At 43.2% G+C, this 26721-nt stretch overlaps 1 protein-coding gene and 1 non-coding gene across 2 annotated transcripts; both read right to left on the reverse strand.

Annotated features, from left to right (window-relative positions):
* Nucleotides 1–545: 545 nt before the first annotated feature.
* On the reverse strand, nt 546–673 carry LOC127205414 (small nucleolar RNA SNORA40). The gene has a single exon (XR_007832629.1). It is a non-coding gene; the product is annotated as a small nucleolar RNA SNORA40 (small nucleolar RNA).
* A 25149-nt stretch (nt 674–25822) lies between these two features.
* Sf3b5 (splicing factor 3b subunit 5) lies at nt 25823–26509 on the reverse strand. Its single transcript, XM_051164137.1, has one exon. It carries the CDS (start codon nt 26337–26339, stop codon nt 26079–26081), a length of 261 nt encoding a protein of 86 aa, XP_051020094.1. The 5' UTR covers nt 26340–26509; the 3' UTR covers nt 25823–26078.
* Between the last annotated feature and the right edge of the window lie 212 nt (nt 26510–26721).

Genomic DNA, 26721 nt, shown 5'->3' on the forward strand with positions numbered 1-26721 from the left:
GGAGCAGATAGAGAGAGCAGGAAGAAGCAGAGTAGGGGGACTGTCCCGAAATCAGTTTATTCTACCCCTCCCTGTCTCACTATGCCATTATAAAAGTGTTTTGTGAAAGGGAAACATGGGCTTCTTCACACAGTATATGAACGGGGCACACAATGCTATTACAAAGCCATTTTATCATCACCAATGCTGATAGTCACAACGGCATCGCATGATTCCTACTCCCTCCAGACTAAAATTGTCTCTGTCTCGAATATGTTTCCCCCAGTTAGTTTGTCTTGTATTTTGGTTAAATTGTAAAGTACATAAATTCCAACCGCTGCTTTGGGTTTGAGCTCTGAAGTCCTTTTTAGTCTTTCTGTTTTTCCATGTCGCTGACTTGAAGAACGAACCAGGTCCCTAAGTCCAAGCTTTGTTTGCTTCCTTCCTAGCTGGGGCAGGTTAACAATTTGTCCCTCTGTTCTTGTGTGTACTGTGTGCTTGTGCAAATCACTTGAGTTTTCTTTTTTCTTTGTGTGTGTGTGTGTGTGTGTGTGTGTGTGTGTATCATACTCCTTTTTCATGGATATCAAAACTCATCCTGAACAGTGAGTCCTGGGTTACTAAAGAGGATTTCTTGCTGCTGTTGTCCTCTATGACTTTGCCTGCCAATTGACCAAAACAACACTCAAGTGCTACAAGACTTTCCCCCCTTGCATTTGCTTCTCTTGTTTCTTGACATTTTTGTTGATGTTATTGGTTTGGTTTGATTTTTTTGAGACAGGGTCTCTCTGTGTAGCCTCAGCTGTCCTAGACTCGCTTTGTAGACCAAGCTGACCTCGAACTCACAGCGATCTGCCTGCCTTTGCCCCCCAGGGGTACTGGGATTAAAGGCATGGTACTTCTTGACATTTCAATCAAAGTCAGTTGCAATGAACTAACTAACTAGTCATGGTCTAGCAATTTCCCTGAAAGTAGAATGGTCACATATTGTGGGGTGTAAGGAAACATCAATGGATAAACCAAACAAAATTATTTTATAAAATGCCCAGAAAACTGTCCTCATTCTCTTAGATAGCTGTATTAGATTCTGTTTGTTTTGTTTGTTTCGGTTTTTCGAGACAGGGTTTCTCTGTGTTATCTTGGCCATCCTGGACTCACTTTGTAGACCAGGCTGGCCTCGAACTCACAGCGATCTGCCTGCCTCTGCCTCCCGGGTCTAGGATTAAAGCTGTGCGCCACCACGCCTGGCTCTGTATTAGATTCTGAAGGCTCTCCTGGAAGAATATTGTCTTGTTAAGAAATGTGTGCATTTAGGGCTGAGGACATGGAACCTGCGGCACAAATATAAAAACCCATATTTTTTTAAAGCTGTCTTTGTCAGTGCATCCCTGTAATGCTATTTCTGGGGAGACAGACTCAGGAGGACCCCTCTCTTGCTGAAGGGTCAGTCTAGACAAATTGCCAAGTTCCAAGGTCAGGGAGCCACGTTGGTTCTTAGTTACTGTTACTTAGTTACTTAGTTCCTACTAATGTGAAGAAACATAATGACCAAGGCAACTTATAAAAGAAAGCACTTATTGGGGGCTTGCTTACAGTTCAGGAGGAGACCAATGAGCATCATGCTGAGGAACATGGCAGCATTCACGGAGCTGGAGCAATTGCTACGGGCATATGTCCTGATCCCCAAGCTGGAGGCAGGCTGGGGGCCAGGGTAGAAGGACTCAGCCTGCTGTAAGTTTTTAAAACCTCAAAGTCCACCCCCCCCCAAGTGACCTACTTCCTTCAACAAGGCCACATCTCCTAATCCTTCCCAAAACATTGCCACTATGTAGGGCCCATCATTCAAACAGATGAACTTAGGGGGCCCATTCTCACTCAGACCATCAAACCTTGTCTTAAAAAATAAACTGAAGAGCAATTGAGGAAGTCATCCGACATTGGTCTCTGGGCTCCACATGTACAATGACACACATGTGCACACGCATAAATATGTACACACATGTACAGTTCTAGTTTGCTTTCTATTGATGTGATAAACTCTATGACCAAAACCAATTTCGGGGAGGAAAATATTCATTTGGATTACACATCCTAATGACAGTCCATGATTGAAGGAAAACAGGCCTAGCACCTGGAGGCAGGAACTGAAAACAGAAACCATGAAGGAATGCTGCTTACTGGCTGGCTCCCCTTAGTGCAATCAGTTTGCTTGCCTGCCTGCCTGCTTGCTTGCTTTGGTTGGTTGTGGTTTTGCTGCTGTTGGTGTTTTGTTTTGTTTCTCAAACAGGGTTTTTCCGTGGAGCCTTTGCTGTTCTGGAACTTGCTCTGTAGACTAAAGTGGCCTCAAACTCAGAGACCTGCCTGCCTCTGCCTCCCAAGTACTACAATTAAAGGCAGCTCAATTTACTTTCTTTTTTTGTTTGCTTTGTTTTTGTTTCGTTTTGTTCTGTTTTTTGAGACAGGGTTTCTCTGTCTATCCTTCGCTGTCCTGGACTCACTTTGTAGACCAGGCTGGCCTCAAACTCACAGTGATTCACCAGCCTCTGCCTCCCGAGTGCTGGGATTACAGGTGTGGGCCACCATGTCCCGCCCTTCAATTTACTTTCTTATACAAACCAGAATCACCTGCACAGGAGATAGAGGGTTCAGTAGTTAAGAGCATTAGGTGCTCTTCCAGAGGACAAGGATTTAAATCTAAGGACCCAGATGATACCTAACAATTGCCTCTACCTCCAGTCCAAGATCTGAACTCCTTTTCTGACTTCCATGGGCACTGCACACACATGGTACACAGACATGTAGACAAAACACCTATATACATAAAATAAATAATAATATATAATTGATGGAGAAATTTTCTCAGTTGAGTTCCTTCTTCCCAGATGACCTTAGCTTGTGTCCAGTTGACAAAAAGAACCTAATCAACACATATACACAAAAATGTATTCAGGAAAAAGACATAAAATGATAACTCCTACATTAGTTACCATTTTTGATTATTTTTTAAAAGGCTTTATGTAGGGGACAGGCTATATGGCCAATGTTCAGCCATCTTGTCAGAGCCTAGGTTCCTATTTCTCCAGCAGTCTGCCATTTACCAGAAACCAGCTGACCCTGTCGTGGTTGGGTAGTTAGACACCTGTTGTGGTTCATTGTGGGGGATGGTCATTCTAAGACCCCCGAGCTACTCCTTTCTGCCTATAAACTAGCTTTTCCAATAAGACTACTGGTAAAATCAGATTAAAGGCCAGCTGGCTGTGAGCAGCAGTTCTTGGAACTTTTTCCTGACTAACCAGATCTTTCACAATTTCCCTTTCTCTCTGGAATTTCTCCCTCTTTTGTGATTATAATAGCTGTTAAGGTAGACACTTGCTGCTGGAGCATTCCAGAGTTAGGAATCCATAGCAACCCTTGCTTACGCAAATACCCATGCCTCTGTGCCTATATAAACTCTGTGAAATTTTTCAATAAACGGAGTTTGATCAGAATCCAGACTTGCCCTCATTTCTTTGTGTCTCCTGTCCCCCCACTTGTTTGTCCCCTCCACAGGTACCCATTGAAGACCCTGCAGGCCGGAACAGCTTTAGATATACCAAACAGGTGATTTAGAAATAACTAGAAGGGTTTAGCTTATATCCGTGTATTTTGTAGTTAGTAGTGTCTGGGAATACTAGGTCTTAAAATTAAAGCTGGAGCTGCGTGAAGAAATGTCTTTCCCAAAATATGAAGATACTGAAGCAAGTATTGCCACAAATGTACATGATTTTTCAGGAAGATTTAGCTTTCTAATATTTCTGTGTACTTGAGGATCATTACCAACTTACAGAAGAAGCCTGGCAAAAGATACACAACAGTTGGTAGTTATTTGTGGGTGTTGGGCATTCCAGGTGTTCCTGTGTAACAAGTCACTTAGCTGTCAATAATATCCCATGCGTGAGCCTCCAGGCTAAGCCGAAGCTCAGGCTGACCAGATTCCGTTTCTGAGCAGCCAGATGGATTAGGTTTTGTTTTGTTTTTGTTTATTGTGATATGTAAGTGTGTGTGTGTGTGTGTGTGTACACATTAATGTGTGCACCTAGAGAATATAGAGGTTGATGCTGGCTGTCTTCTCCAAACGCTTCCTCACCTTTTGTATTGGAAGGTTTTTTATATGTATGCAATGTTTTGATTAAATCTATCCCCACCCATTCCCTCTTCTCCAATTCCTTTTCTATGCCCCCTCTCTCTTTCTCACACACACACACGCACACACACACACACACACACACGCACACACACACACAGAGTCCACTTAGCGTTGTCTCTGTGTGCATGGATGTAGAACCATCTATTGGGCAGGGCATGGGTGGCCACTCAGGGGACACATCCCTGAAGAAAACTCCCCCTCCATTCCCCCAGAGGCCATCATTTGCCAGAAGCACATCAGCAAGAGGTGGGACTTCAAGAGCCTTTCCCCTGTCCACTCTGGGATATGGGTTGGCTTCATCTTATACAAGTCTTATGCCCACAGTCACGTTGTGAGTTCATGTGTATAATGGGCCGGTCATGCACAGCAAACACTGTTAGGCTGAAAATATCAGCTACCTCTGGCTCATACAACCCTTCTGACCTGATCCTGTGGAATGATCACTGTGCCTTGGGTGTAGGAAGTGTGATGCTCCATTTAGAGCTGAGAACTCTACCTTTTCTTATTCACTACATGTTGACTAGTTTTAGGTCTCTGCATTGAACATCATCTACTGCAAGCAAAACAAAACTCTGATGAGATATTAGAGACACACTAATCCATGAGTATAAAGAACTTAAGAATCAGTATACTACTATGTCCGTTTAGAAGACTCATAGTCCTAGGTTCTCCCCTTGGGGCCTATAACCTACTGAGTCATGAGCTTTAGGCCTAGTTAACAGCAACAGGTATGAGTTCTATCTTTTGGAGTAGGCTTTAAAATTTAATCAATACTTGGTTGGTCACTCCCATAACATCCATGCCATTATGGCTGCTGTGGGTATATTTTGCTAGGCCAGCTGTTACTCTAGCTCACAGGGTCCACAGCTGGGTAAGACCACTGAGTATTTTTCTCCCCCAAGAGTACAAATAGAATCATCTATCACTATGAAAACTATGGAGATGAAGCTTCCAGGTTGGTATCAGCTTGATCTCTCCTTGTCCCATGACTCACGTATGAGGTGTCTTCTGCAGAGGAGTCTTACCATCACGCTCTGGAGGATCACCGAGAGAGCAATGTGAGTAGCACATGATGCTTGGGCGGAGTCTTGCAACCTCACAGACAGCATTCAGCCTTTTGTTTGATAGCCTATCCTGTTTAGGGGCATATTGTCGTCCCCCCCCCCCAATTATAGAGTAACTCCATTTAACCTTCCTTTATGCATGTATATGTATACATTTTAAGAAGCTTCTACAGTAGAAGGTTTCCATGTGGCATTTTTCAAAGACCTCCAGTGTTAATTAGTGCCCCTCCACAATGCCCTCCTATCCTACCCCACTTAACCCTTCCTGTTCCACTATTTTCCTTACCCTAAAATACAAGACTCCCAAAATTTTAAATTTAAGGCAAAAATAAACCAGTTCCTAGACTTTACCTCTAGTTGGATTATCTAAAATACTAATTGAAATGTTAATTTTAAGCTAGTTCATCAAATGACTTGGGTCTGAAGCTTTCAAATGTTCATTGTGGGAAAATCAGATTATAAAATAAAATGTAAGAGAGATAATCTAGATATACCTAGAAATATCTTTTTACTATGCGCACAAGAAACACCTGAACTGCTTTTGCTAAACGAAGTTAAAATGTAAATTTAAAAGATTAGTCAGCAGCTGAGCTGTGTCTCCAGCCCCACAAAGGGCTATCTTACACACCGGAAGTCCATTGTCCCAGTGCTGGGTGGAGGCCGACCTCACGGTAGCGGGCGAGCTGCTTCAGTCCCAGTGTCTGCTCCACACCTGACCTTCAGTTCCTGAGGGGTGCTTGGCAATCTTAGGGGTTCCTTGGCTTCTCACCCCAGTGTCTGGCTTCCTGCTCACGTGACATTCTTCCTGCGTGAACGTCTGTCTCTGAGCAAATTTCCCCGTTTTATAAATACACCAGTCGTGTTGGATTAGAGCCCATGCTCCTGAACTCATTTTTAATTTGGTTACCCCTGTAAAGGCCCCCACTTCTAAATGAGGTCACACACTGAGCGGGGGAGGCATGCAATTCAAGCTATAGAACCATTTTCTTTTCTCAGATGAACGTTTCTTCTGTTTTGCTTCTTTCTGTTGTTTTTATTTCTATTTCCCTCTAGTTGGTTGTCCTGGTTTCATTCTCTAAAGACACAAAGCATACTTCTCCATTCTGTCCCGTTTATTCCTTCCCTCCATCCTTTCTTTTATATCCAACCCTAGTCCATCCAGTTCTGTCCAATCTATACATTGTTCCAAGGTCAGACTTCTAATAGCATAACTTTAAACAGGAAAGCTCTACACAGAAATTCCCATTGTCCTCAATATTTTGAGTCTAGGCTCCTTCCCTTGGCATTAGACTTTTTTTCGGTCTACCTTCAGACAGAGTTTCTTGAAGACTCCTCCACTTTTGACTGGCTTTCCTCTCAAGTACCTGTTTCTCATTCTTTCTTTTTCTTTCCCCAACCCCCCCCCCACTTTGATTACCAGAGTGCCATCCTAACATCCTGCTTTCAAGGCTGCAGGACCCGCTCCTTTTCAAAGGGCTTCTAGCTCACACCCCAGTTATCAGAGCCTCTTCAGAAATCATGAACAGCCGGGCATGGTGGCGAACGCCTTTAATCCCAGCACTCGGGAAAAAACAAAACAAACAAGAAATCATGACCCATCATCTCCCCTGGGCACTGCTAGTGATTATACCCCAGGACTTACTAAGTGCTAGATAAGCACCTTGTTACCAAGCTACGTCCCTAGCCTTCCTCCTCCTCCTCTTCTTCCCCACCCCCAAACCTTCCACTCCTTACAACAAACAGGTGCTTCTTTTCGTCTAACCTAAAATTCCAACGGATGTAGGATGCATCACTAGTTTATCACCGTTGCCGGGGAAACCAATGTTTCCCTTTGGGCTTTTAGTCTCATTAATAAAAGAACTTTTAAATGGAGTCAAAAAAGAAGCTTGAGGACAATTTTATTAAATTTTGAGAGGAAAAAAACAACATGACAGGCAAGCTGAAATCCCACAGCTGTCAAGAGGAGGGATACGGGAGGGAGGGAGGATGTATTATACCTTTTGAGTTATGCATGGCAGTCAGAGAAACAGCGAGAAACCCCAGAATTATGAGGAGGACCAACACTATTAGTACCATGCCTCTGGGGCTGAGTTCAGAGGGTCCTTGATCCTACCCACCATGTCCTAGGATAAAAGAGTACACCAGAAACATATGATTAGAAATAGAAACTGTTTTGTTTATTTTAAAGAAAGAAAACACACTCCCAAGAGTGGTAGTGACTAGGGAGACCTGAGAAAAGAACTCCAAAAGCACTGAACCAGGAACTGTATAATGTGGTACCAGCCCCTCTTGTTTGCATTTTCTTGTAGGTTTTTTTGGGGGGCATGCTCTGTACCTCAGAAAGAGGGCTTCTAGTCTTCTCCAGATCTGATGTCCTTGCTTCCCCAGGATCTCACTTCCCTGTACTACCTGAAATCACACACATACCCGCTACTGAGGATTTCATCAAAAGCCCACAGCTATGGAAATCTGGATGTATACCTTTCTGGATATACCAGCATCCCTTAGGAGACCACACTGAGCAGTCAGAAATTTAGAAATCTGTTCTAGTTCTGGTCTGAGTGGCAGCCACTGAAAAATCAGTATCTTTCCTTTGCAATTTAAATAACCCTGAATTAGAATAGGAAAGACAATTTCTAGGCATAGAGCCACATTCAGTAAATGCTCCTTGCCTGCCTGCTACACACTGGTTTTATGCTAAATCCTGGACTATAAAAATAAAGAAAACAGCCGGGCGTGGTGGCGCACGCCTTTAATCCCAGCACTCGGGAGGCAGAGGCAGGCGGATCGCTGTGAGTTCGAGGCCAGCCTGGTCTACAAAGTGAGTCCAGGATGGCCAAGGCTACACAGAGAAACCTTGTCTCAAAAAACCAAAAAAAAAAAAAAAAAAAAAAAGAAAGAAAGAAAACAGTTGCCCCAGTCTGGCTCTTCCTAGGTCAGAAGAGAAAATCTCCCACCAGCCTTGGCCAGCTTAGACAGCACTCAGCTGAACTTGTTGTACACTCTAATTGCCACAGAGAGTAATTTTGCGTAAGTAGCTTTGTCAGGAGAAATTTCTGTAATTACGCCATGTAATGGATACAACTCGGGCTTTCATTAACCGTGAAATTGTGATAAGCTTCATTCTTTTCATAACTATAATCCCTCTTCATAAAAAAATTAAGACATGACACCAATTTAGAACATAGATTTAATATTATCTTTGCAACTCAGCATGCTGTTTTAAATGGTTATTAGTGATATCTACATAGAAAGCAGAGAAAAGTTCAAATTATGCCCTCCTGGGCACTATGTGCTGCATACGGCTGATATTCAAGATTCGGTCACTTAGCAAAAATCTAGAACAAAAAATATTCACATTAGAGCAAAGGGTAAAGAAAAGACTATGCCATTTGGTGTAATATGTCATGCACCAGTGATGTCATGTTCACTCAACACTGAACATGGCAAAGATGATGTGTTGGATATCAACATGCTGAGCATCTGAAATTGGATGCTGGCTTTCCCATAAGTAATCTGATCCAGGAAGACTTCTGAAGCTTAGACATTGCCAGAGGAAGCTTAAGTTCTGAAACGTCATAAGAATTGTACCGTTTACTACATAGTGAAAGTGTATGCTGATTATTATTAGTGACCATTGGTGTTTGTTATAAGAATTGCCTCACAAACCACTCCGGCACCAGTCTCAGTGAAACGGTAATGGTTTATTGGAATGCCACACCCAAAGACTGACCATGACCAGGGACACAGTAGACTTGGGAGTCAAACTGTGACCCTGGTCTATTTCTAAAGCAGGTTTTTGTAAGAAAAATCATAACCAGGTAACAACCAGGTAACCAGGTGGGAAGCCATGGGGAGGGCAGCATGACATCATTTTGATTAGCTAAACACAAGAAGAATGGGTTTTGTTCTGAGCACAATGTATCCAGGTAGCTGGAAAAAGCATTTTCAGCTAATTGGCTAGGATAAAGGCTTGAGGATTTCCAGTTCCCCAACATTCTTGGAGAGAGAAACCCAGCAGGATATTGTAGTTTTGTTTAAGTAGAACATATATCATTAATTCAAACAGAACATTCAACAAGTATTAAATTGTAAGTAAAAATCTATTCAAACTCCTAGGCAGGTAGAGCCTGAGAACTTGAATTTAATTTCACCTTATGATCAAAATGGAGACTTAAAAAACAAAGTGTTTTCTGTTGTGTTAAAGATGAAAGGAGTGTTAAAAGAGAAGCAACAATTTGAAGCAGGTTACAGCAGTGTTTACGGTGTCAAATGTTAGGAACAAAGTCTCAGCAGGAGTGTGCCATATATTATTCTCTGAAACTTACAAATAGATAAGCAATTAGAGCCAATTTTTACAGTTTTTGTTGATAATTGTCAAGGACCTTGAGAGGCAGAAGCAGGCTTCAGTCTAAACTAGAAATGACACATCACAGTAGAAAGGAGCCGCCGGTCTCTGGGGACTGAGGCAAGACAATCAAAATTTCAAGGCTGAGATAGCAAAGCGGTGCAACCCTTCGATCCCAGCCCATGGAAGGCAGAGGCAAGTGGATGTCTGTGAGTTCGAGGCCAGCCTGGTCTACAAAGTGAGTCCAGGATAGCCAGGGCTACACAGAGAAGCCCTGTCTAGAAAAACAAAAACAATGAACGAACAAACAGAAAACCAAAAAACAAGCAAACAAAAAATATTTCAAGGCCAGCCTGGGAGTATGAGGAATTCAGGGCCAGCCTGGAAAACAGTGAAACTTTGTCCAGAAAACAGTAGTTTCCCCCAACCCAGATAAATTGAAAAGGACTATCGATATTTTTAAAAAAGCATTGTAGTAAGAAAACTTCCTGGGCTGGAGAGATGGCTCAGAGGTCAAGAGCACTGACTGCTCTTCCGAAGGTCCTCAGTTCCATTCCCAGCAACAACATAGTGGCTCACAACCATCTGTAATCCGATCTGGTTCCCTTTTCTGGTGTGCAGGAGTACATGCAGGCAAAAACACTGTATACATAATAAATAAATAAATCTTTAAAAAGAGAAAGTTCTTCCCTTTACAGAGCCAAGCTGAGATAAATGTGTGTGTGTGTGTGTGTGTGTGTGTGTGTGTGTGTGTGTGTGTTTCACTCTTAGGAAGATATGATCAGCTATGTTCTGATGAAAGCACCAAGCTGAAGAAATTTATAGGCTTCGAGTTTCAAATGAACTTGGAATGGTACACATATTATTGGGTATGCAGTAGATCTGTGTGTTGAACTAAATGGAAATTAAAAAAATGACAAGTACTCTGCTGGCAATCCCAGCACTCGAGAGGCAGAGGCAGGCAGCTCTCTCCAAGTTCAAGGCCAGCCTGGTGTACAGAGTGAGCTCCAGGACAACCAGGGCTACACAGAGAACAAAACAAAACAAAAAAAGTAAGTACTATCCCTAATACTTTGCCTAGTATGTGCAAGGCCTCATGTTTAAGCCTTACTTTGAAAAAAATAAAAAAGTAAAAAGCCTTAGGAGGCAGATCTGGCTTCAACTAGTACATATGACATTTTTGGGAACATGTCCCTTTGCGTGCACGCATGTGATGTTCATATGTACGTGGGCATATCTGTGTGCAGGCGGGTGGAGGCCAGAGGACAACTGAGGGGGCGGGGGAGGGTCATTCCTCAGATACCATCTATTCTTTAAAAACTTAATTATCATTTTATGTGTAAGAGTGTTTTGCCTGATGAACATCTGAGCAACCTGTGCATGCAGTGCCCAGGGAGGCCAGAAGAGAGTGTCAGATCCCCTGGAATGGGAGTGACAAACAATTTTTATGAGCTGCCACATGGGTACTGGGGATTGAACCCTGGTCCTCAGCAGCAAGAGCGGAAGTGCTTTTAACCCTTCAGCATCTCCCATCCTGACTTTTGTTTTTCTTCTGGGGCAGGTTTTTGTGTAGTCCTTCAGGACTGAATTTAGGTCCTTGGGCTTTGATGTGTTACGTAACAGTTTCCTTTGAGATGTAAACCTTTCATTTTGGAGGGTATCTCATTAAGACACGGGGTGTTTACAGGGTGGTAAAACCAAAGAAAGTTCTAAGTCAGCAATTCTCAACCTGTGGATCCTGACCCCTTTGTGGGTCACCCATTAAGGTGACCACACTGCATGTCACATCTTTACATTATGATTCTCAACAGTAGCCAAGTTAGTTATGAGGTTATGACAAAAATAATTTTATGGTTTGGGGGTAACCACAACATGAAGAACTGTATTTAAGGGTCGCAGCATTAGGAAGGTTGAGAACCACTGCTCTCCTTCCTGCCAAGAAGCTCCTTAAGCTCAGCAAGTAATCAACGCAAATAGCTTCAAAAAGTCCCTGAAACTGACCAGAATCATTAAGCCAATTCCTGCCCAAGCATATATAAGCAATAAAGACTGCTGAGAGCTGCTCTCAGGTAAGCTGAGCTGCCTAAAAGAAGCAGAGATGGACTACCTACCTAGCCAAGAGGCTCAGACCAACGAAGCTGTCTGAAAAGGACACTCTCTCCAACCCGTTGAGCTGCCTAAATCTTGTGTAGTACACTCATTTTCCAGCTTTCATGAACTGTCACCTATGAATGCTGTCTCTGAGTCATTTCTGCTCCTGTAAGTAACCGCTCCGCCCATATTTCTGTAAGTAACCACAATAAAAGTCTGGGTCACCAAGTTGGACTTCTGTATCCATACTTTGGTCAGCCGTCAGTCCCCTATCTGTAGTGACTGGACATTTGTTCTCATCTCTCCAGGAATAGTGTCAATCAAACAACAGTACAGCAAACACTTGCTAAAGTATGTCCCCAGTCCAAGATACAAGGTCGTATGTACAGGTGCCTGTGCGTGTGTGTTTGTGTGTGTGAATGCATGCACGCACATGCACACATATGGAGGGCAGAGATCACCGTCAAGTGGCTCATATTGTTCCCTACCTTATGTCCTGAGTCAGGGTCTGCTGCGTGGCTGGCGAGCAGGCTCTACAGATCTGCCTGTCTCACATCCTGGCACGAAGGTACAGATGAGCACCACCACACTCAACTTCTGTGTGAGTGTCAGGGTCCTAATGCTTGTGGGTGACAGGCCCTTTGCCAAAAGAGCTAGATTTCCAGCCCAAGATGTGCTTTTGGTGACAGCTGAGACCCTGAACATTTCATCCACCTTCACACTAAAATATTTCCAACACTCCCAGATTGGAGGTGGATGCAGTTGGTATTTTGTTATAGAATTTTTTTTTTTTTTTTTTTTTTTTTTTTTTTGAGACAAGGACTCTCTGTGTAGCCTTGGCTATCCTGGACTTGCTTTGTAGACCAGGCTGGCCTTGAATTGTTATAGAATATTTAATAAAGCCACTGGCTTATAATAGTGAATAAATCTTTGACTATGGACTCATCAAAAAAAAAATCTCTCACACAAAATAAATTCACCTTTCTTAAAACTTTTTCTCAGTCTCTCTCTCTCTCTCTCTCTCTCTCTCTCTCTCTCTCTCTCTCTCTCTCTCTCTCTGTGTGTGTGTGTGTGTGTGTGTGTGTGTGTGTGTGTGTGTGTGTGTGTGTGTGTGTCCCCATTCCTTTTCTTTCCTGGGTCTCAATGATTCCAGGCTGCCCTAGAACTAGTTATGTAGCTAGGAATGACTTTGAATATCTGCCCCTGCTGAGTCTACCTCCAGGTGTTGGGGTTTTGGGCAGGTGGCACCACGCCTGATTGTGTGATCTGCTGGTGATTGACTCCAAGTCCTTGTTCAAGCTGGTCAAGAACTACCAACAAAGCTGAAAACCTCAGCACATACCTCCCTCGGCGTTTCTACTACAGATGACTAGCTCCTGTAACTTCCTGCTGTGACCACAAAACACATTCATATTCAGAACTCATTTTTTTATGAATATAATTCTATTTAAGACAGAAAAACAAAACTTTTCTATCAAAGTGTGGGATTCTTTATGCAACTGTGCCCACTTACTACATTAAAAATACCTGTCTCTATGATGTAAAACTTCAAAGAATCATAAAACTGTTGGTCCTGAGTGTCTTAGAGTCTATGATAATCTCAGCATTTAAGAAGCAAAAGCAGGATGATCCCATTGGCTACACAAAAAGTTCAAGTCCAGCCTTGGATTAAAAAGAAAAAAAAAAAAAGACTCTTATCTGAGAAAAGAAAGAAGGAGAAAAGAAAGAAAATATGAGGGAGTATTTACTCCACTACAATAATTATCTGTGAAGTTTCCTATCACAGAATACCAAGAATCCCCCAGTACCCCTAGGGTAGAAGCAACAAACTCTCTCAAGTGTCCTCTGACCTCCAGGTTTATGCTATGGTGCGAATGTGCTCACAGTACATACAGTTTTTTCCAGAATGTTTTTAAAGAGCTTTAAAAGTCATTTCCACTAGTGATTGGAAAAATAAGAATTGTGGCATTTCATATCCAATCAAAAGTATATTTGAGATTTACTTAGCATCACTTTATGTGAGATTATGAAGTTGTTTGAGTGACTTATCTTTCTCCCAGTTTATCTGTGTGTCACCTGGTAGGATAAATGTGTAATTCTTCCTGAGGTGTTGAGGAACAACAAACCAAACTAACTAATGTTGAAATCAGAAAAAAAAAAAAAAAAAAAAAAATCCATAAAACTGCTGTTCTTGTTAAGCTTGGAAGATGAAAACTGCTTATAGGCAGACTTTAAGCATTGTAGGACATTAGAGTTTCATTTAGTGCCTAATCAATGAAAGGTCTATAATTGGTCCCTGCTTAGGCTGATTTGGGTATGTGTGTGCACGTATATGTGTGTATACATATGTATGTGAGTACATATTGGTGTGCATATGTTTGTGTACACGTTGGGGGACAGGTATGTTTTGGTGGGCATTGTATGTTCCTCAGTCACCTGCCAACTTTATCATCACCATCATCATCATCATCACCACCACCACCATCATCACCACCACCATCATCACCACCACCATCATCACCACCACCACCATTGTCATCATCAAAGACATCTTCTCACTAAACCTGGCCTCACTGAATCAGCTAGACTGGCTGGCCACCAAAGCCCCAGAGATCCTCCTGTCTCTGTTTCCCCAGCTCTAGGGACAGAAGTTCACAGTGTTGTGTCAGCCTTTTACATGTTACAAGAGATCCAAACACAGGTCCCTGTGCTTCTGTTAGCATCCTGCATCCAGAACTGTCTCCCAGAACCTGACTCTTTTCTGTGGATGAAGAAAGTCGTGGTCTACACACCTTCATGAGTTCTTTCTTCATCCCTCAGTTTGTAGATTTGTGGGTTGTTTCCACCTTTTTGTTGGTGGTGTTGGTTTTTTGTTTGTTTGTTTGTTTCTTATGGTTTTTTGAGATAGGGTTTCTCTGTGTAGCCTTGGCTGTGCTAGACTGGCTTTGTAGACCAGGCTGGCCTCAAACTCACAACGATCCGCCTGCCTCTGCCTCCTGAGTGCTGGGATTAAAGGCGTGCGCCACCACCGCCCGGCTGGTGTTGGTTTTTTGAGACAAGGTAAGCCAAAGTAAACCCTTCTCCCTTAAGCTGCCTTTGTCAGGCTATTTTTATCACAGTGACAGACATGAAACCAAGGAAATAAATTAATTATTTGTTTTGCTTCTTGAAAAACCATTGATTTTATTTGCATAGTTCCATAAACAGAATCATAATTCCTGATTGATGGTGGTGATGATGGTGGTGGTGGGTGTTGATCTGATATATTTTGATGCTGATTAATAAAAGGCCATCACACCTGGGCAGGGCAAATTAGATAGGCATGGCTAAGGTTCCCGGGCATGGGGAGACAGAGGATCTTGGGAAGATGAGAGACTGGAGGAGAATAGGAAGAAGGACGGCCAGCATGGGTTAGGTCCAGGAGAAGCACACGGCTGGCATGGATGGAGATTTGGCCCAGATGAAGAACATTAGCAAGTATCTGGGATTATGGATGGGAAGTAGCTTGATAGAAATTATTAGAAGCAGATGACATGGGATTGGGGCAGGGATCTCATTCTTTCCCCACTACGGGAAGTAGTTTAGGGGACTAATATCTGCCTTGCCCCAGGTTACCTAAGACTATTTTAAAATATAACAAGTGTCTGTGTCTTTATTGATTGCCAGCAGGTTATACTGCTGTAATAATAATTATAGTCTTGATAGTAAACATTATTAGACCCTACTGGTAAATTAACAACAAGTGGTACTCGACGTGGGACATTCATTAGGCAATACTGATAAATTAACAGCAACAAGTGGTGGTGGTGGTGATGGTGATGGTGATGATGATGGTAGTGATGAAGATGAAGATGGTGATGATGATGAGAGTTTCTAGATACAAATAAATGTATGTCAATGCTCCCAGAAGTAAATGATTGCTTTAGCAGACGGCTGTGTGGAGAGAGGAAATGCTGGGACAAGAGAGGTTAAAGGAGACATTAATTTTCTCTGCAGTTCTTTTTTTTATTTTGCTTCTTGAAAGTAGGGTGCCATGCACACACGTGCATGACACACATACATAACTTATTTTTAAAATACATAGCTCATTTTAAAATAAAGTAGGAAAGTCAATAAAGATAAATGCTTGTTAATTTGGAAGAGAAGGAATATGTTACTACTTTCTATGTTTATTTTTTAATTATAAAAAATACTTCAGCTGGCGGTAGAGCTGAGACGTACTAGAGCCCTCACCTTGCATGATCAAGGTCTTGGGCTGTGTTTGTTTGCTTTAAAGACAAACCATGTTGTCTCCACATCAAAATCAATGAAGTATAATATCAGTAATATCAGATAAGAAAGTGATGGAACTGACATCAGAGGATCCAAACCAGGGAGCACAGCAGACATCAGCTGCTGACAGCTTGGATATAAAGAGCAGGAGGGTGAGGGAGTGAGAACTTGCAACCTTTTTAAAAAAGATTTATTTATTATATATACAGTATTCTGCCTCCATGTAATACCTGCGGGCCATAAGAGAAAACTAGATCTCATTATAGATGGTTGAGAGCCATCATATGGTTGCTGGGAGTTGAACTCAGGACCTTTGGAAGAGCAGCCAGTGCTCTTAACCTCTAAGCCATCTCTCCAGCCCTCGTAAGCTCTTTAAGTTGCACTACAGCACCAAAAATTACCTACTGTGTCCTCTCTACTTACTCTCTCTCTCCTATCTCTCTCTTTTTTTTTTTTTTTTTTTTCATGAAGACATGTCTTCTTTGAAGGCCACTGTCTTTGTGAAAAGACATGGAGGAAACAAAGCTAAGACTCTCAGAAGCAGAGAGGACAGAAATGATGAGAGTACAGGCTGGGCACAGCTGAGAACAGCAGACAGGACAGGAAGAAGTGAGGATTAAGCAGGACTGGAGGCAACTGAGATCAAAGGGGCAATGCTCCAAAAGGCTCTTGGCAGTAGAATCTTTTTCTATCCCCAGATGGATTCTTATACCAGTACCAATCCCCTTGGACAGCCTTCACCATTTCAGAGTTAGGTGGCACAAAGACACACATGTGGGGGTGGGGGGCTGTAAGAAAGATGTGGAGATTCTGAAAGAAAAGCTAAGTAAATTGTCACCTCGCTGAGGCTGCCTGGTGAGCATCTCCCAGACCCAGACTGTAAGAAAGAACCCAAACATTCAGAATGCTCAGGAAAGCTGGGCGTGGTGGCCCACGCCTTTAATCCCAGCACTTGGGAGGCAGAGACAGGCAGATTGCTGTGAATTCGAGGCCAGCCTGGTCTATAGAGTCCAGGACAGCCAGGGTTCCACAGAGAAACCCTGTCTCAAAAAAACAAAACAAAAACAAACAAACAAAAAACAGAATCCTCAGGAACACTGCCTTTTTATCTTTTCTTTTTCTTACTATTGTCCTGGAAAAGAATGAACCTTACATACCAAATTATGGAATATAATTAATGTCTCATTTTCCCTGATATTCTTTTTTAAGGTAGGGTCTCATTAAGTAGATCAAGTGGCCTCCAATTGACAGAAATCAGCTTGCCTCTGCTTCCTGAGTGCTGGGATTAAAAGCGTGTACCACCATGCCCTGCTCTTTCTAATACTTTTAAATTGTTTTTTTTTTTTCCCTTTGGTTTTTCGAGACAGGGTTTCTCTGTGTAGCCTTGGCCATCCTGGACTCACTTTGTAGACCAGGCTGGCCTCGAACTCATAGCGATCCGCCCGCCTCTGCCTCCCGAGTGCTGGGATCAAAGGCGTGTGCCACCATGCCCGGCTCATTTTTCTGTTCTGAGATGTCTTTTTGTTGTTCTTTGAAGGTTTGTTTTGTTTTGTTGAGATGGGGTTTCTCTGTGCAGACCTAGCTGTCCTGGAGCTCAATCTGTAGACCAAGCTGGCCTCAAACTCACAGAGAGCTGCCTGCCTCTGCTTCCCTGAAATTCTTTAAGTACCAAACAATCCTTCCACCCTACTCCCCACCCTAAAGAAGAACTGCCAACAAATTTTCAAAGAATTGGGATTATGTAAAACCCTGCTCTAGAGCCTGGATGTTAGAACAAGATCACAGGGTAGCCAGCTGCTGGCTTGCCCAGTGATAACAGGCAAACAACCAAAATGTGCTTGTTTATTGGTGCAATGTCGTAGTAATAGCCTGCTTAGGTCTGCTGAAAATACTAAAAAAGGTCACACTAGGTACATTTTTGGTAGAGTGACACTAGACAAATACAAACATAATTGCTATTGTCCTAGGACTTGGAACTTCTTTTTCTAGCCTTATAAAAGCAAGGACTAAAGACTAGGAATCCCTTTAAACCTAAACCATAGTAAGAAGTAATAAGAGGTTGGAAAAATGGCTCAGAGGGTAAGAGCACTGGCTGTTCTTCCAAAGGTCCTGAGTTCGATTCCCAGAAAGCACATGGTGACCCATAACCATCTATAATGAGAGCTGGTGCCCTCTTCTGGCCTGCAGGTAAATGATAAATAAATAAATCTTAAAAAAAAAAAAAAAAAGTAATAAGCCAGGCATGGTGGTGCATATCTGCAACCTCAAAACTTATGAGGCAAAGAAGGAGGGTCGGAGTCCAAGGGCAGCACCCGAGCAGCATGAGACTCCGTTTTATAAAGGAAAGAGTCAGGTAAGAGTTAGGAGTGTGGAGCCTGCCGTGATAGACATGCCTATAATCTCAGGGCAAGAAATAACATAGCAAGACCCTATTTCAAAAATAACAAATGAACAAAAAACAATAGTAGAACAGTTTTGAAGTGGAGAAGGCAGATTTGATTTTCCTTCCTTGGGTGGTGGTAATACTCTGCTGGGAATTCAGTCTACATCGTTAGCACTTAGCACTGCCTGCCAAGGATCAGTTATTTCATGCAGCTGTGTCTAGGTTGCCAACTTACATTCTCAAGAGCAGGATCTGGATTTCATCTGTCCTGTGAATTAGCCACAGTGATCTATAAAGAAAAGGATGATACGGGTTTAATCTCAGGAAAACTGGCCCGCCGGGTGCACTATAGTTTACCAAGCACTTTCCAAGCTGCAGAAGCCTGGTGAGTAGGGACAGAAACTTGATTCAGGTCTGAAGTTACAGGAATCTTTTGTTCAGAGCCCTTCAGGAAAGTAACGCCTATCCTCTACTGCCCTCATGTGGTTGTTGAAGATATTACTCTAAGATTTCTGAAAACACTCGATTTATTAGGACTGCGGTTTAACTTCTGGGATGCACTTTACTTTCAGATACTTGAATGGAAATTTTCAGCACAAAACTATCTTCCCAACTCTGAGTGTTGTTGTCAGTCTTACTGATAAATATATATACAGTTTGGGTTTATCTAGATGAAGTATTTCATCTGGTCCCTTACTCCTCAGTACAAATGAGCAGGGCAGTAGTGGCAAGTGCCCTTGATCCCAGTACTCTGGGAGATAGAGGCAAGTGGAGATTTGTGTGTTCAAGACAGCCAACGTTACACAGAGAAACCCTGTCTCAAAACAAAACACAAAATATTTCTATCTTTAAAGTCTGAAATAATAACTGATGAGTTGGGCCAGATGTACACTCCTTCAGTCCTAGCCCCTGAGAGGAGGAGGTAAGCAGATCCTTGTGAGTTCCACGCCAGCCTGGTCTACACTGTGTGTTCTAGGCCAACCAGGGCTATAGAGCGTGACCCTGTCTAAAAACAAACAAAATAAAAACCACTACTACCACCACCAACAAAAAGCCCTACATTATTCCAATATTGTTTTTCTGTATCAAATCTAATTGGGAGCATTTATGTGGTTGACATAGGGACTTTGCAGCTAGAAGAGCTGGTTGGGATCCAGACTTAGTTAATAACGATAATCTAGTCTTAGCCAATGTTCTAGCTTGCTTTCTATAACCAAAAGCAACCCGGGGAGGGAAGAGTGTATTCCACCATACAGCTTATAGTCCACCATGAAGGTAAGTCAGGGCAACTACTCAAGGCAGGAACCCAAAGGTAATAAATAGATGAAGGGGAAAGCAGGTGATGTTGCTGACTGACTTTCTACTCGGGCTTAGCCTAAGCTACCTTTCTTTATCTTTGGGGTTTTTTTTTTTAATTAATGCTTTAAAATATTATTTATGTAAGCTGGGAGTGGGAGCATGCACCTTTAATCCCAGCACTTGGGAAGCGGAGGCAGGTGGATCACTGTGAGTTTGAGGCCAGCTTGGTCTACAAAGCGAGTCCAGGGCAGCCAAAGCTACACAGAGAAACCCTGTCTCAAATATAGATATAATCTAGTGTGTGTGTGTGTGTGTGTGTGTGTGTGTGTGTGTGTGTGTAATCTATTATGTGTATGTATATTTTGCTTTCATGCATGCTTGTATACCAGGTGCCCACAGCAGCCAGGACAGGTCATCAGATCCTCTGGAACTGGAGTTACAGTTTGTTAGGTGTCATATTCATATTGGAAAAGCAGCCAGTGCTCTTAACCACTGAGCTATCTCTCCAGCCCTCAACTCTCTTTCTTATCTCTTCCAGGACCACCTGTCTAGGGATGGCACCACCCACAGTGGGTGGGTCCTCCCGCATCAATAACGAATCACACACATGCCTGCAGGCCAGTCTGATGGGGGCTGTTTCTCAGTCAGGGTTCCTTCTTCCTCGATGATGCTAGTTTGTATCAATTTGACAGAAAACTAACAAGCACAACTAGTAATAATAATCATCCATGATTAGCTACTAACACTAATAATACATGTTCAGGTAATAATAATGCATGTTCTATTATTATTGCTATTGCTATTGCTATTATAGCGATATCCAGGCTCAGCTATTATGCTATAACTCTAGGCAAATCAATTTTTCTGAGTCTCTTCCATGTGTTAAATGAAGATTGTGTAAACTAAACTGTGAAGCGTTCCTCATACATGGAGTCCCCATGCTAGCCGGGACTACCGTGATGGGAAGATGCTCTCCGTGCTCTGCTTCTTCGGTATTTGCCTGTCTTGGTGAAAGCAGGCAGTGCTTGATGCACAGGAATCACAGTAGATTATCCGCACTAAGTCCTCTCTTCCCACACGGAGCACTCAGCACTTACTGAACACTTTGGGATATGCCGGAAGACAATGTTCGCGAAGCTTGAAATAAATCAGTTAGTGAAACAGACTAAAATCTCACTTTGTGTCCATTTTACAGTACAAACCCTAGCTAGCTTATGGAAACCTTTCTCTGAATTACTAAGTCCCTTCTCAAGGGACTGCAAGGGGACTTGCAGTTTTGAATGTATACATTCCTTAGTTTAGCACGGTAGTTCTCAACCATCCTCATGTGGTTACTCTTTAATACAATTCCTCTTTTTTTTTTTTTTTTTTTTTTGCTGCCTCATAACTATAATTTTACGAACTGTTATGAATAGTAATGTAAATATCTGTGTTTTCAGGTGACCCCTGTGAAAGGGTTGTTGGACCCCCGAAAGGGTTTTCAACCCAAAGGTTGAGTCCCACTGGCTTAGCACACATGTTTTTCTACTCTGTAGATCCAGGCCTTTTCTCTTTCTCCCCAGTGCAAGCTGTCATCTGTCCCAGTCCCGTTGCTGCGGCCTCTAACAAGAGTTCACTTGAACAACAGTTCATAGTCCTATATATCAAGTTTTATAAAATGGCGATTTGCCATCTAACTTTTACTCTCCGAGGTGAGCGGGGGTGGAGTGGTGCATTAGTGTTGACACTTTAATTGCATGAACACTTACAATCTGCTCTCTTTCACTTTGCCTGTCTACTGTCAGTGCAGCATCCACGGGGACCCTCTGAAGTAGCAATTTAGTGGCTTTCCCGAAGTGATGGCTCATTTCACTCATTTTTGAGAAAATGTCTGTCAAATACTCAAGTAACTATTATTTAATCTACCATCAGTCACTCAGGAAAATCAGGAAAATTGCTGTGAAAGGCATTTCAGGGAATCGGATATATAAAGTCAGATGTATAAAGTTAGCTTCTTCTCACAATAAAAACTGGAGTTTATTAACGTTCTTCACAGTTAATATTTGCACAGACTATACACAAGCAACGTCAATGAAAGTGATTATGTGCCTCAAGACAATGGCATTAAAATTACACTAGTAATGGGTAGACGCTGCCTCGCCTGCTCAGTAAAAACAGCCAGAAGTGTTTTATTTATGAGTGTCTGTGCTGAAAGGCAGGCAAGGAGGTATGCCTGTAATCCCAGCACTCAAGAGGCCCAGGCATGAGAATTATGAATTGTTAGTCATTGAAGCCATCCTGGGCTATATACAGCATTTGCAGGGAGAGAGAGTCCTCGATAAAGCAATAAGACCGCTAATTTATGACATGTTTGCCCTTGAAGACCTGCTAGGTGGTAAAATTAGTACTATGCATAAAAGCATCCATATCGTCTCCCAACGATGCTAACTGCGCTTATCTGAGCTGGGAGCAGAACTTCTTCCAAGACTCCATTTTTCCTATGAAAGAAGCAACTTTTCACTGTTGGTCTCATTATGTTCACAGTGCTGGGGGCCAAGCCCAGGGGGCCTGCGCGCACAGGTAAACACTCAGCTATAGAGCCGCATGCCCAGCCGCATGTAGCTTTCAGACTTAGGCATTTGGCACATTTGTTCTTGAAAATGAATCAATTGGGCCTGGTACTTCAGGGAAAATTACCTCTTTACTATTGGTGAGATTTCAAGCGTTTGAAATGAAAGCTGAAACAGCATCAAGTTCTGCAGCTTCTCAATACACTCCTGATGAGACATGGGGTGATTACCAATAAGCATGATATTTTTATGCATATAAATTTGTCATCATTTGGAAGCCTAATAGACTCAGTGAGCTAATACTGTCCAAGTAATTAATTATAGATCTTTGTTGTTGTTTTGTTTTGTTTTGTTTTTCAAGACAGGGTTTCTCTGTGTAATAGACCTGGCTATCCTTGGAACTCTCTTTGTCAACCAGGCTGGCCTCAAACTCACAGAGATCTGCCTGCCTCCCGAGAGTACTGGGATTAAAGGCATGTGCCACCATACCAGGCTGATTATAGATATTCTAATGTCTGGGTTCAAAGGGGTAAATTTCATAGTTCAAAACAGGTGAATGAATTTTAATGTAAAAAAAAGCATCAAGGATTTTTTTGTTGTTTGTTTGTTTGTTTTTGTTTTTTCAAGACAGTGTTTCTCTCTGTAACAGCTCTGGCTGTCCTGGAACTCACTCTGTAGTCCAGGCTGGTCTGGAACTCACAGAGATCCACCTGCCTCTGCCTCCCAAGTGCTGGGAATAAAGGCGTGCACCACCACTGCCCGGTGCATCAAGGTTATTGATTTAGCTTTCTATTGCATATTATAACTTGGATTTTAAAGCTATGAATGCTGGGTTGTCCTAAAGTATCAATAAAGAATATGGACAACTACTTGAAAAGGCTAATCATTTCTTCCATACTGCAAATTACTACAAATGAATTTTGGGAACCCTAAGACCCCTCAGTGGGTAAAGATGTTACCATCCCTGAGTTTGAACCCAAACATAACACAACAAAACAAAAATGTAAAGGGTGTATCTTTAAAAGCAGTTCCACCAACTTCCTACCCCAACAGTTTGAGGGTAGAAGCCAGTTTGAAAATCCAGCTGACTTCTATTAAAGCGAGATACTGAAGAAATATGTGAAAGAGTATTTTAGGAGCCATTCTTCTCAGTAAACTGTTTTGAAAGATATAGATAGATAGATAGCTATAGAGATAGAGATATCTGAAGTGTTTCATTGTTTGAGTGTGGTATATGCACTCATGTGGCACACGTGTGTGGATCCATGCACACACGAGGCCAGAGGAAGATGTCAATCGTTTTACTTCATTATTCTCATCTTAGTTTTTTTGTTGTTGTTGTTCCATTTTACTTTTTATTTTGGGAGGAATTATAATATATAATTTCCCTCTTTCCTTTCCTCCCTCCAAACCATCTCATATACTCCTCCTTGCTCTCTTTTAAATCCGTGCCCACTTTTCATTGTTGTTACATGCATGCATACATACATACATACATACATACATACATACATACATACATACATTTGCACCCTAAATACACGAATACAACCTGCTCAGTCTGTCCACTTTAGGATGGCTACTGTTGTTGCCCTTGCTCTCAGTTCATCTTTAGGCTGCCATGTTGGTGAGACTTTATGAGTATAGCTTGACATTCCTAGGAGGCACTCTCACAGCACATTCCCTGACCCTCTGGGACTTACACAGTATTTCTGTGCCCTCTTCAGAAATGTCCGGAGCCTTGGAGAGAGTGGTAAGTGTATGGGTTGTGATTGGGCTCCGGAATTCTGCCATCTTGATTGGTTGTGCTTCTCTGTAATGATTTCCATCTGTTGCAAAGATGGAAATGTGTATAAGATGTTTATGCACACACACACACACATTTTCCTGCATGTATGTGCATGTCTGTCTGGTGTTCATAGATGCCTGAAATGTTAGTGGATCAACTGGACTGGAGTCAGAGAGGATTGTGAGCTGCCATGTTGGTGCTGAGGAGCAAGACAGGCTCTTCTGGAGGAACCGCCAGTTCTTACCCATATACCCATCTCTTCAGCCCACCCTCCCCTGTTCTTTCTTTTACAGGTATGAATGATCAGTCTGCATGTACACCTGCATGCCAGAAGAGGGCAGCAGATCCCAGTATAGATGCTTGTGAGCCACAGCGTGGTTGCAGGTAATGGAACTCAGGACCTCTGGAAGAGCAGTGTCTTCAGTACGCGCCCTCCTTATTTTCTTGAGATGGGGGTCTTTCTCTGAACCTGGAGCTATGAAGGCAGCCAGAAATCCCAGCTGTCTTTTTGTCTCAACTCTTCACAATGCAAGGGTTATATGCCCATAGAGCTACACCTGGATTTTTACACGGGTAGTGGAAATTTGAACTCAAGTTCCTGTGCTTGCATAGGAAGAACTCTTTACCTTAGAGCCAGCTTTCCTGAAATCCACCACTGTTGCTTAGATTGTTTGTTTGAAACAGGGTATCCCTAATAACCCTGGCTGTCCTGAACTCACTATGTTGACCAGGCCGGCTGTGAACTCAACAATCCGATTGCCTCTGCCTCCCCGTTTTTGGGATTAAAGGCACCACCACGCCCAGCTACTGTTATTTTTAAATTACTTAAGAATATATTCAAGCCGGGCGTGGTGGCACACGCCTTTAATCCCAGCACTTGGGAGGCAGAGGCAGAGGCAGGCGGATCGCTGTGAGTTCAAGGCCAGCCATGTCTACAAAGTGAGTCCAGGATGGCCAAGGCTACACAGAGAAACCCTGTCTCGGAAAAAAAAAAAAAAAAAAGAATATATTCAGTTTTCCCATCTCTGAATAGCAACAGCTATAACCCACATAAAAACCAGCCTCCACTTCCTCTTGTTGCCCTGGTGCTTTCTGCAGCTCACCCCTTCCAGCCATATTGTTTGTAGGGCTGGAGTGGAAGGGTGGTGGTTTAAGACACGGCTTCTCTGTGTAGCCCTGGCAGTGCTGAAATTACATTTGTAGACCACGCTGGCCTTACACTTGTGATCCTCCCGCCTCTGCCTCAGGAGCACTGGGATTAAAGGTGTGTACCATCTATTTTGTCATGATCTTGATACAGTCCCCCAGACTGTGCCTCTTGGGTGCTGGGAGTAAAGGCGAGCACCACCACGCTGAAGATTCACATTGTTTTTATGCTTTTCTTTCAGTAAGTCTTGGGCCCATGGGTAGGAATGGGATGTGGAAAACTTCTTTGCTTGAAGGGTTTTGGGACCTGACCCTGTAGGCATTTAAAAAAAAAAAATCTAGGTGAGGGAATGTGATAAAAGTGTGTATGACAGAGCCGGGCGTGGTGGTGCACGCCTCTATTCCCAGCACTCGGGAGGCAGAGACAGGCGGATCCCCTGTGAGTTCGAGGCCAGCCTGGTCTACAAAGTGAGTCCAGGATGGCCAAGGCTACACAGAGAAACCCTGTCTCGAAAAACCAAAAAAAAAAAAAAAAAAAAAAAAGTGTGTATGACGGCCTTAAGGACTTGGCAATGAACGTTTGCCCTATGCTTCCACCCCCATTACCTATTCATAGTCTCTCGAAACTCTGGCCCCCAGAACCCTCCCCACATCCCTCCTAAGGAACAAAGCAATCCACACCAAAAGATAGGACACATCGTAAACTTTATAAAAAAGGCAACGAACGACAATCAACTATCGAGAAGCCAGGACTTTTCGTCATCACTCCCGTTCAGTCTTCTCCCTCGCTTGCCGATTCTTGGACCGCTCCTTCCACACAGTTCCCAGTGGACCCGACAGTCTCTCGATGACTTGTTCGGAATCGTCCATAGGTCAGCAGGTCAGGCGAGACACCCGACACAGAACGTGGAGAAGCAGGAGCAAGGAGGATCGGCACTGCTGGCACATGGGGAAGACTGGCAGACGCTCGCCTCAGTTCTCCTCGGGCTTGTCCGCCGGTGGCCCGCTGGGCTGCAGCATTTTCTCCATCAGGTTGAAGCGCACGCGCGCTTTGCTCTCATTCTCCGCAATGGCGAAGTAGTTGAGGAGGTCGAAGTGACCCATGTAGGAGCAGTAGGAGTCCCGGTGTTGGTTCACAAGCCATTCCCACTTGGTGGTGTCGGCGTGGCCCGTGCCGATGTACTTGGACTGCAGGTGCTCCAGCTGGCTGTGGATGGTGTACCGGTCAGTCATCTCGCCGCTTTGCTCTAGGTTTAGAGATCAGGCCGCAGACGAGAAGCTGTCGCTCTCAGCGTTCAAATGAGAGAGACGCCGCCGCCGACGCCGCCACACGAAACCTCTACTCGTGCCGGCGCGGGAGCAAGACGACACGGCGACGCCTAAGTAGACGCTCTTCGCCAAGGCGGAAGCGGAAGTGCATTCTGTAGCGGGATTGGAGTTGCCTAAGAAACACTGGGCGGTCTCCTCATGGAGCCCGCCTACTTCGGAGACCGTTGCACGATGGTCCTCTTAGTGGCTCTTGGGTGATCACGTTCTAACCTTAACCTTAACGTTGCATTCTGGGATTTGTAGTCCAAAGAGTTTGGGTTTTTTCCGCTTATTTGCACGGCTTGTG

The sequence above is a fragment of the Acomys russatus genome, chromosome 21 (genome assembly GCF_903995435.1).
Source record: "Acomys russatus chromosome 21, mAcoRus1.1, whole genome shotgun sequence".
Classification (NCBI taxonomy): domain Eukaryota; kingdom Metazoa; phylum Chordata; class Mammalia; order Rodentia; family Muridae; genus Acomys; species Acomys russatus.